This window comes from Eucalyptus grandis, chromosome 5 (assembly GCF_016545825.1).
Source record: "Eucalyptus grandis isolate ANBG69807.140 chromosome 5, ASM1654582v1, whole genome shotgun sequence".
Taxonomy (NCBI): Eukaryota; Viridiplantae; Streptophyta; class Magnoliopsida; order Myrtales; family Myrtaceae; genus Eucalyptus; species Eucalyptus grandis.
Window position 1 is genome coordinate 41,945,609 of NC_052616.1, and position 11,332 is coordinate 41,956,940.

Sequence of the window (11,332 nt, forward strand, 5' to 3'; positions counted from 1 at the left end):
CATTTGAATTAGGTTAAAGTCATCTTCATCAAGTTTGGAATGAGACAACTCACCCTTTTTCAAATTAGTCAGTAACTGTGAACATCAATGAAACATATAAACTGTGCTTATCATTGTAGCCAATAAAGACATTTCGATAATTCAAAACACACAATTAGAAGGTAAGTAAATGGTAGTTAAGACTTATCTATATAGTCTGTAACCTCATTTCCCCCACTGTTTTGAATAATCGATCTTTAGGCATACCTTTGATGAGAGTATCAGCTATGTTACCTTCGATCTCACATCGATCAAGGTGATAACCCATTATTCTCTCAGATAATTCAACAATGCATGTCTCAGTCTCACATGATTAAAGAGAGCATTCTTGACGACTTAGACAGCTGCTTGATTATCACAGAATAGGCTTAAAGAATTAATTTTTAGCTGAGTCAAAGGAATATCCATAATCAAATTCTTTATCCACTCAGCCTCTTCGCCGGCTAAGCCTAAAACAAAAAGTTCTGATTCCATAGACGACAATACAAGACAAGTCTATCGTTTGGATTTTCAAGTAATAGTAGCTCCACCCAAAGTGAATATATATCCACTAGTGGACTTACTATTTTTAATATTTGAGCACCATGGGGCATCAGAATATCCATCCACAGTTGGAGGATAACTAGAATAATAGAGAGCATAATCTTTAGTATGTTTAAGGTATCTAATTAGCCTATTGAGGGCATCCCAATGCTCTTTACTAGGATTACTAGTAAAACGACTCAACATGCCAATTGTAAAGGCTATGTTGGGTCTAGTGTAACTCATAGCATACATGAGACTACCAAGCAGTTTTGAGTACTTTAACTGATTCACATCGGTCCCTTCATTAGGACTCGATCTATTGTTATAATCACATGGTATCTCACTTGATTTACACTTATCGTATCCCCAAGTAGAAAGTAGCTACTCAATACAATGAGTCTGGCTAAGGGAGATGGCTTGCCGTTTAAAGCTTACTTTCATACCACTAATGGTATTAGCAATACCAAGATCTTTCATGTCAAATTTTTTAGCTAAAGTAACTTTTACGCACTCACTAAGGAATGATCGAAACCAAGAATTAACATGTCATCTATCTTATTTGACATAGAATGATGGTAAATGTATTTATCTAAATAACTAGACTGAAAGCCATAACTCTTTACCACTTTGTCAAATTTAAGATGCCACATCTTAGGTGCTTGTTTAAAACCATACAAGGATTTGTTCAATTTACAAACTTTATCCTCAAGACTTTTCATAACACATTCTTTCGGTTGTTCCATGTAAATTTCCTCATTTAACTCCCTAGTAAGAGGAAGGCATGACAGCTGTAAGTAACATAGAATTTAACATTTCATTTAACGTTCTATTCTTACGCTCGATAATACCATTTGATTAGGGTGAATAAGGAGCAGTGGTTTCAAGTATTATACATTCTGAAGTACAAAATTCCTTAAACCTTGTCATTATGTATTCTGCTCCTCTATCACTTCTAAACCTCTTAATTTTCAAGTTGAATTGATTTTCTACTCTAGACTTGAAAATCTTAAATTTTTCAAAAGCCTCATCTTTCGATTTCAACAAATAGACATGACAATATCTAGAAAAATCGTATATGAATATTATTAGATACTTCCGACCACCTCTAGTAATGTAATTTCTAAAGTCACAAATGTTAGAATGTATTAGCTCAAGAAGTTGTATGCTTTTAGAAACCATTTTAAATGGTTTTCTAGTGATCTTAGCTTGTGCATACACTTTACATTTGTCAAATCGAACAGAAGTATCTAATAGAATGTTGTGAGTTTTAGCTAGATGTTGCATTTTCCTGTAATTCACATGTTTAAGTCTATTGTGTAACAACTTTGGATCAATCAAAGTAGAATTCACATGGTTTATGCTATCATTATTTAAACTCAACCTATACATACCATTAACCATGAATGCACAACCGAAATAACATGAGTTAATAGATAAAGTTACTCTACTATTCATAGTTGAAAAATACATACTAGCTTTATCAAGTAAACTCATAGATATCAAATTCTTTTTAAGTAAATGTACTACTCTAACATGTTTTAGAATTAGTAATTTGCCTGAAAAAAGCACCAAATTTGCAGTTCCAGCATTAGTCACCTTTGCCTCACCACCATTGCAATTTTCCACAGTGTCTTTCACTTCTGTAACCTCAGTGAGTAAGTTCTTGTTATTTTTAGCATGATAAGTAGCGCCACTGTCCAACCACCACTCACAAGAGACGCTGGCCTTTCCATTCTTCATCATTCTAACGAAGGCTTGAGGCTCAGATTCTCTAATTAGCATATTGGCCTCATTTTGTGGTGTGTCATTCTTTGGCTTCTTTGGTAACTTACACTCTACTACCTAGTGACCCCACTTTCCACAGTTATGACACTTGCCATTCTTCTTCTTTTCAGAGATAGTCTTTTTGCCCCCTAACTATAAAGATGATTCACCTTTTGGTGACTTTGACCTTTTCTAAGGTTTATTGGAGTGTGAAACTAAGTTGGCAACTGATTTTTGTTGTCCTACTTGTTCTTAACTCTTTCTAGTAATGTTTTGATCCTCAATGTAAATACACCTCTTTAATTCATCTAGTCCCATCTGTACCTTTAGTCTGTGTATTTCAATGTTGAAAGAACTCCATTCAGTTGGTAGCTTACTCAAGACAAGATCGACAAAGAGATTATCGAACATATCAGAGTTATCATCTTTCAACTTGTTCCTCATGTTCTCAAATTCAACTAACTGAGAGGTAATGCTTGAATTCATAGTGAATTTAAAGTCAAAGAATTTCTTCACTATGACAGTTTTAGAGAGCTCATCTTGTTTTTTGGAACTGAGCGTTCAAGTGATCCCGTATCTCTTTCGTCGTTTTATACTCACTATAAGTCATGGCTAGATTAGGATTTAAAGAATTCAACAAGTAATCTCTACAAAAATCCTTATCTTTGTTCCATTGATATTCATCCACATCTTCAGTGGTAGATGCAAAATCACTTAATACAGTATAGAATATGTCATGCTCTTTCATGCCAAATTGAACATATAATTTCCAGCCATGAAATTCAGTAACATCAAATGATTGCAACTTTATAATATTAAAGGAACTACGCTTTACCATTTTAATCAGAGCAAAATGTGACATCCTGAAATTTTCAGTCCTATTTTTAATTTAATAAATCGGGCCTTTCATCAACATGCCTATAGGGCTATTCTTAGAGCTGATCACTCTTGAGATAATTAGACTATTTGGGAAAGCCTTAATAGACTTGAGAATTTGACTAGGAATCGACTACTCGACCGTGCTCATCTGCAGAAGTCATTACGGCACAGTTAAAAATCGATCAGGGATCAGAGATAGGTCGTTTCGACTGAGATGGGTGATTAAAGTGTGGGTGATTCCACCAGATTGCAAAATTCTCGTCGATCGGCATTAGATTGATTTTTCTATCATTTTGGTATATTGTGTCCGTAATTGAAACCTCGAGATTTTCATGACCATCGAGAGTCGCCAATGTATTGAAGAGGTTCATTATGGCTCGAAGAAAATTGACCACAAGTCATTTGCATTAAAAATTTCTGAAAGCTATCTAGTAGCTTATGTCATGCAAAAATTGCATCAGATTGAAATTAATCGTGAATTTGAATCCGATTTTAGAAATTGAAAGTTCTATCATGTCACGAGTCATTTTAGGAACGTCGACTCATCCTTCGAAGATTTATCTACAAACCGAGATTTTGGCAAAAAAAAAATCGATATAGGGCCGTTTTTGTCCAAAAAATTCAGAGGATCGTTTTTTATCGCGAAATTGAGATGCAAGTTGGTTCTATTGACGAGGAAAAATACCAATTTGATCAAGGGCTCGATAATGGAATTTATGGGAGCCAAATTGAGTTGATTTTAGATGGAATTGAAGTGGAAGTGAGGGGAAATTGTGCAAAATTCGTAGCCCCTCTTGGACACCACTTTTGGACCACTTCCAAAGCTTTTAGAGGAAGCCAAGGGGCTGGAAATTTGCTAAGGAAGCCAGCCTTACATGGTGGGACCAAGTCAATGGGACAAGAAGATGAAGTTGAAGACCAAGTGGTCCCCTCAAGCTTGGTGGTTCCCTTCTCCTTGCTGCTCGTCGACCCCCCTTCCATTCTAGCAGTTTGAAGCTTCCAAGAACCTAGAAAATTGAGCCTCCCTCCTCCCCCAGCTGTCGAGCAGCCCCGTCCGATCGCTTAGACACCGCCAGACCGCCGTCACGCCCCCGTAACTCGCCTGCTTGTCGTGTGTCACCGCTGTTCTAGCTACGTCGTCTGCCCTTGCTCGCTCATCTAGTAGGTCGCCAAGCCACCTCAGGCCACCGTTGAGCCTCCACCACCACCGCACGTCGCCGCCCAACTCCGCCTAGGCCGCTGCTGCCGTCCCCCTCCCTTCCTCAACATTTCAGCCCAAGCTAGCCAAGCCGAGCAATCCTTCGGTTCAAGGACAGAATCGAAAAACACAGCAAGCCCGTGGACCTTCGAGGCCCGCTTTGGTGCCCTTCCCGACCTTGTTTGGTGTCACCGCTTTGGAGATTGTCAATCATCTCCGCGTACCCGTCAAAGTGAACCCGTCGGATCGTTAATGAAGTGAGTTTACTCCTTAATATCCGCTTATGAAGTTAATTATGCTTAAGGGTTGATTAATTTATGTTAAGTATGAATTAGATGGTTAGTTAGAACGGATTAGTGATTTAATTAATCGTTATTGCATGTTAGGTGGTTAGAGTAGCGTAATTAGAGACTAAATAGACTGTAGTATCTATCTAGCGAGGTTTGGAATTTTCTACGGCCCGTTTTGATATTTAATTAGGCTTTTCCGGCCTAAGTTACATTTATTGGTATTTATTAATTAATTTTGGTAACTATTTAATTAATTATTATTTTCCGGAAATTAGACCGGGATAGCTGGTGATCGGAATTTTATGTTGATCGCAATAGTGTGGTTAGATTATTTATTTGGATGATAATTTGTGCAAATTGTGTGTTGATTGAAATTTTTGGGTATTTATCGTAAAATTTATTAATTTTGGTATGTAATTAGAAAAGTACCGGGCGTCGGTTTACAACGCCAAAAATATTTTTATCGACTATATAATTAGTGGGATTTTATAAAATAAAGATATTATATTTTTGGCTGAGGCCTACCGTGTACCCATACACGATTATTTTACTGGGTACTATGAAAACAGTGAAATGATCAGTAGATGAGTATAATATCTATTTATAAGCTTCAGTGAGCTATAATATCTATCTATATCAGCTTCGGTGAGCTATACTATCTATCATTATCATCTTAGGTGAGCATTCTGAGCAATAATCGTTTCAAGGAAACGACTTGATAGATAGTATTGGTTGATAGATAGTATTGAATGGGTAGACCGAGAGATGGTCTTGATTGCATGGAATCGACTGGTTTGATTGATCGATAGCTCGATCTGATTTGATGACTTGATTTGAGTTGAATTGATTGGTTGAATGGTTGAATTGTACTAACTTGTAGGAATGGACTGAGGTAAAGGTAAGTCCTTTGGCTTATGCTTGTGCTTAGGCAGCCCTTGAGGTGTATTTTCTTCCTAGTCAAGACTTAGGGGGTGAACTCGTTGAGACATCGTCTCACCCCGTTATGGGATAACATTTTCAGGTCTTTAGATGGCAGCCCCTCCTGAGCGTTTTAGATAGTCGAAGAAGGTCATTGAGCAGAAGTGTTTTATCCCGCTGCATGGGAACCCAAGAGGATGGGTCTATGAGCTGGTGAAGTCCATGGTTTGGGTTGATGAGGCCTTACCCCATAAGGTACCCTATCAATACAGATCATGGTATTGTTAAGAGCGGAATGGACAGAGAGAGGGTCCTATACCTGAGTCCGAGGTCCCTTTGTACGTGCTGGAAGTAGCTTTTGGAAATGGTACGGCTGACCCTCTAGGTGGTTCAGTGGTGGACCCGGACTTGTCGAATCTTAGGACGCCAGAGTATTCAGTTGAGTACTCGACTGATTAAAAGATCTGTAGCCTCTACTCCCCCCCTTTTTACAGACTTTGTTTATAGTCGGCTAGTATTGTAATCGATTTGTTGTGATATGTATAAAGGTGTGGTTTGGTTCTTTCAAAAAATTTGGCCCTACTTTTCTATCCCATCATTGTATTGTCTGGGGATTAATTATTCGCTTCTGCATGCGCATTAAAATGAATGGGTCGGCAACGCATCCTAGAACGTCGCTATTTAATCGACCGCAGAGGGATGGACACGCGCTTGGAGGATCGGGGCGTGACACAAAATGTTAGAAAGAGTGCACTTTGAAGTCCTCAGAGCCATAAAGTCGAATAACTCCCTTAACCTTGATCAAACCGCTCTATAGAGATGGAATTTGCCAAAACAAACCCCAAAAAACAGATTTGGAGCACCCAAAAACCTTAAGATGGACTGCTCTTGTCGCCAAAACTCGTTGGAAATTTCCGTCGCCGAAATTCGTTGGAAATTCAGATGGAAACTTCGGGTGCCATAACTTCTTTGTTCGACCTCTGATCGACGCGAGTGACCACTCAAAACGTTTGTATCGATGAGTGGAACAAAGCTCAAGTGGTTTCACCCTATAAAATTGGCTATAATTTTTGGATTTTTTAATCAAAGATTTCGGTCATCCGAATCTTCAAACTCAGATCCCGGCCAATACCACCGTCAAAATCGAAAGTAAATTACACCCGTGAGTTCGTCTTAACGAAATCTTCAAGAAGACACCTTACTCGCTCAAATCCGACACACGAACATAATACTTCAAGATTGTTGGAGGTTATAGGATTGAGAGAGAAGAAGCGGTTGCTTAAAGTATTACACCAAGAGACGTCAAGTTTCGAATGCTCAACAGTGTTACCTCCAGCGTAGGGGAACCCTAGAGTTTTTATATGTAAGTTATTGGACTTCGGCCCATATGGACCCAAATAACCGTGCTTTCACCTATTGGGCTTATATGTGAACATATTATTTTGGACTATATTAACAATATATCCAACATACCACTCTTTCCTGGCGATCCTCACTGTTGGAACCCTACCGCCCTTCCAAAGGATGCTCACAGAGAGCTACGAGTAGGCATGTTAGATAGCATGCATGCAAACATCTTGGCTCTACTGCAACACAAGAAAAGATCGCGACAATCTATAAAATGGCTCACAAGGATTTTATTATAAGCATAGCTACGATTAAACACAGTTAGGAAACATAGAATGTACTAAGCAAGCCCCAAAGAAATTACAATTCCACAAGGTTGTGGACATACTAGGCATCTTCCATGCACAAATCCGGAGCTTGGGTGCATCAAATGCTCCATCTAGTAATCAGATAAGAAACCAAGTCAAGAAGATGACATACACATGGTTTCGGGGGAACCAATGTCAATGCCAATTTGGTCCACGCTAAGTCATCAAATCGATTCATCCCTTCTCTGAACATTTGATATGACGAGGATTTCGACTACAAATGCCAGTTCTTTATTGTTAACGAAACCACCATTCGGTTTCTCGAGATCTCCCCACGGCATAAAGTCTGAGCGACCGCAGTTGTAATTTTCGTCAGAGAGCCAACCACTAACTGCCGTGCCCCAAAAGAAATACTTATTAATTTTTTTTTTAAAAAAATTAACATCACAAAAAACTTCAAATTCATACACAAGTGACAAATTTAGTTCAAAACTTATTTTTGGATCACCAAAAATCCCAAATTAATACATATGTGGCTAATTTACTGCAAATTTATATGAATTTTTGTCTGAAGTTGTCATGTGTCATCCAACTCAATGGTTTCATAGTAAAATTTAACAGAGGTTAACAAATGACCAATTTTGGGGGGTTTTTTTTTTTTGGATAATGTACCAGTTTAGAGGTTTTAATAATAAAAAATGTAGTTTGAAGAAAATTTATCACAGATATATCAGTTTGAAGTTTTTCAAGGTGTTTACCTTTTTTTTTTTTTTTTGGGGTCAAAATATAGACTTAGCCATGTCTAATTAGCATACTCATACTCAATGTGGAACGATGAAGAGACAGCATTATTCTTTCAAAAGGAGATATTCATGTGCTTATCTGGATTGTTGTTATGATACTCAAAGTTTGGGAAGTCAAATAGACTGGGCTTTGAGCCCTTTCCAGGAAGCCACTCGGAAATTTTCCTTTAAATAAGAATGACATTCATTTATAAAAGATATTGGAAAAAAATCTGCATGGTTTTCTTTTTTATTTTTGCAGGATTTATATATGGTAATATTTACATATATATGCGTTAGCCCGTTTGTTTTGGATTAAGCAAACTGAATATATATATTTATATATTCAAATTCTAAAAAGTCGTGCAAAAGTTATGTGCAAAATTATCCGCAAACATTTGCATGTTGTAAAGTTTGATTAACAAATAAGTAAAAGTGTGTGCATCGTAAAAAAATTGATTTTGTAAAAAAAAAGAAAAAGGAAAGTAAAACTCAATCTAGACACAGTTGTTACAGAGAAAAAGAAAATAAAAAAAATACCTGTTTTTTCCTTATCGTTTGTACGGTTTTTGTTCAACGCCCGCAATTTGGCTTTTACATACATTTTAATCCTCGGACGAAGTCCCTGCGCTTGTAAGTAAACGGACAGGAACTTCCCCTGCTGCGCCCCAATGTGCTGGGGAAACACCTTTAACTTCCTACACACAATCATAGTTAAAACAAAGATGAGTTATAGCTAATTCTAAAACTTTTCACAAGAGTATAGCTGAATCCTAAAACTTTAAAAAAAAAAAAAGTGCAATAAAATCTTAAAACTTATAATAAAAGTACAATTGAGTTCTAAAACTTTCAAAAGTGCATTCAAATTATAAACCTTGTTAAATTAGTGCGATCAAATTTCAAAACTTGTTAGCATTTTCTAAAACTTGTTAACATTTTCCAATTATCAAGTTTAACGAAGTTGATGAGAAAAGGTGATTGCACCAACTTGGTAGGTTCAAGGACTTGATCCCACTTTTTCAAAATTTTATGGCTTAATTATATTTTTGTGACGAATTTTAGAACTTTTAGTGTATTTATTCCTAAAATTTAAAAAGAGGCAAAAGCGAGTAGCTAATTCCATTTCCTCGCCAACTTTTTTGTTCTGGGAATGTACCAATCCCACCCTCCGACGTTAAAGGCCTTGGAATACTGAGGGTGCTTGTTCGATGTGGAGAACTGTCGGATCTCGCGAGTGATTGTGTTTTGAGGCGGATCTTTGACGATGGTGACGGTCTCCATTTTCCTCTTACTTTTGCTGACCATAACCTCAGCCCCAAGTTTGCAATAGTTGTCCTTGCAGTATCCATTATCAGGACTTTTGAAAGTTTCCAAGGAAAGGAACTTAGAAAGCCCCCATTTGGTCGTTGCTTTAGTGAATGCCCTCAGTTCCTTCCCTTTCTCTGCACACACATTTCCACAAGTTGATAGAAACTTGGTTGTCAATTCTAAACTATAATGACATTACCGGGAGTGTGATTTCATTGTCATTGATCATGAATTACACGATGATCGACCTTTGAAGGTGACGTAGGTCCGACTAATGTTGTTGAATACGAAAAACTTGTAGTCAACCTTGACCCTCTCACGGTCTCCAAGCTTATTTGGCTTCTCCATTGACAGATATAAGGACATATATTCCTTCCCCGTACGGTCCGTGTGTCCCTTGGGGAGAAGACGTAGGCTCCTAAAAAGGACGGATTATACATTTAATTTAGCTATGAATCGATTGACCGTTGTATCTCTTAATTGAGTTCATTGGGGCTCCAAACGATACAAGCATCGAGTTATATGAAGCAAAAGGGAAATTCGAGAACTTACCATTCGTAGCCCCCAGCTTCAAAAACACCGGATTCATACGTGTCCAATTTTAATAATTCGGTAACTGAATTTATCTTCACTTCATAATGAACTGGTGGACAAGATCTACGGGGCAATTCGTCATCACGTTCTGCCCAAAAAAACAAAAAACATCTAAGCACAAATGATTGTATTCTAGGAAATAGAAGGTTATTCAATGGTTCACCCCAATGGGCATAAATTGGCCCTTCCACTTTTGGTCTTTTAGACAAAATTTAAAGGTGAAGTATTGAATCCCGAAAGACTTGAGAATTGAAATCCTATTTCTTGGGAATCTCACACATGAAAATAGTGGGAATCAGTATCCTATTTCTTGAGATATCCGATTGAAGCAAATGAGACTAAGTTCATGGCAAGGTAAGATCTAACTTAACAATTATGAACAATCATGGATGTAGAAAGGTCTTACCTGAATCTTCTAAAATGGCATTACAGCCCAACAAAGTTTTGTTGAAAAGTTTAAAAGCAAAAGCATGACTTATCAAGAATAACAACAAAGACTTAAGGTTAAGAAAAAAATGAAAGTAGAGGGCAAACACAAAAAATGAAGAGAAGTACCAGGTTTATCGTCCGCGAGAGCCACGACGCTTGCCTGCTCCACTTTAGGCGGCATGTCTCTTAGCTTGCTCTGAGCTCTTCGTTGCTTCCTAATTTGCCTCTCTCTCTCTCTCTCTCTCTCTCTCTCTCAAACTGGTCAGAGACTTTGCTTGTCAATCCCAGCCATGATGGGGTTTATATGGAGTCCCTCAGGACAATAAGAGAGTAGTTTCCCGAACTTTTTAAGAAGTATCCCCGACTTTTCTCCTAAGAAAAGTTGAAAGAAGAGTTTCCCCGTGCTTCGACCGTCCTCTTGTGGCCTCTGTCCTAGTAACCAACCCCATAACATGAAAATTTCTTCTGTTCACACCTGAAGGAAGCCAAAAAGACACCTGGGCGGCCGGTGTAATGAGGCAATTGTCAATGCCCTCCCACTCCTGGACGCGTGAAAAATTTGTCTTGCAAAAGAAAAAGACTTAAGCAGGAAGAGTCAATGATCGGGAGTGGCACTCGTTGACTCATTGACCGAGAGATCCCCAAAATTCATAGAGACCAAGCGTTTATTGGGATCTTGAGCCTATGGCGGTTCACCACGAAGGGGGTGCTCATGGACCCCTTTGACGTCATTGGTCTTGAGCCCACCAAATTTTAAGAGGAGGATCCTTCTATGTAAGTGCACTTTAAAGTTCGCATCCTAAATCATCACAATCATATGACAAAATCAGTATGAGACTATGAATATAGTATATGAGAAAGGCAGTCTATTTCCAAACTAAAAATTACTAACTTGAAATATTCTAAAAAGAAAAAAAAATTATTATCAATCTTAGAATGCGTTTAGTTTGT

At 37.9% G+C, this 11,332-nt stretch overlaps 1 protein-coding gene across 1 annotated transcript; it reads right to left on the reverse strand.

The window, feature by feature from the left end:
* Positions 1 to 7,228: 7,228 nt before the first annotated feature.
* On the reverse strand, positions 7,229 to 10,658 carry LOC104428334. Its single transcript, XM_010041329.3, has 6 exons — positions 10,508 to 10,658; positions 9,911 to 10,040; positions 9,607 to 9,776; positions 9,207 to 9,492; positions 8,591 to 8,748; positions 7,229 to 7,659 (listed from the first exon to the last, which is right to left on the reverse strand). The coding sequence occupies exons 1-6, from the start codon at positions 10,560 to 10,562 to the stop codon at positions 7,493 to 7,495; spliced, it is 966 nt and encodes a 321-aa protein (XP_010039631.2). The 5' UTR covers positions 10,563 to 10,658; the 3' UTR covers positions 7,229 to 7,492.
* Between the last annotated feature and the right edge of the window lie 674 nt (positions 10,659 to 11,332).

Bases quoted from the DNA above. Each gene is read 5' to 3' on its own strand.
- LOC104428334 (XM_010041329.3), bottom strand. From the start codon at position 10,562: ATGCCGCCTAAAGTGGAGCAGGCAAGCGTCGTGGCTCTCGCGGACGAT. The intron at 10,041-10,507 runs GTACTTCTCTTC...TTTTTTGGGCAG, and splicing joins TCTCGCGGACGATAAACCTG to AACGTGATGACGAATTGCCC. The intron at 9,777-9,910 runs GTAAGTTCTCGA...CGTCCTTTTTAG, and splicing joins GAAGCTGGGGGCTACGAATG to GAGCCTACGTCTTCTCCCCA.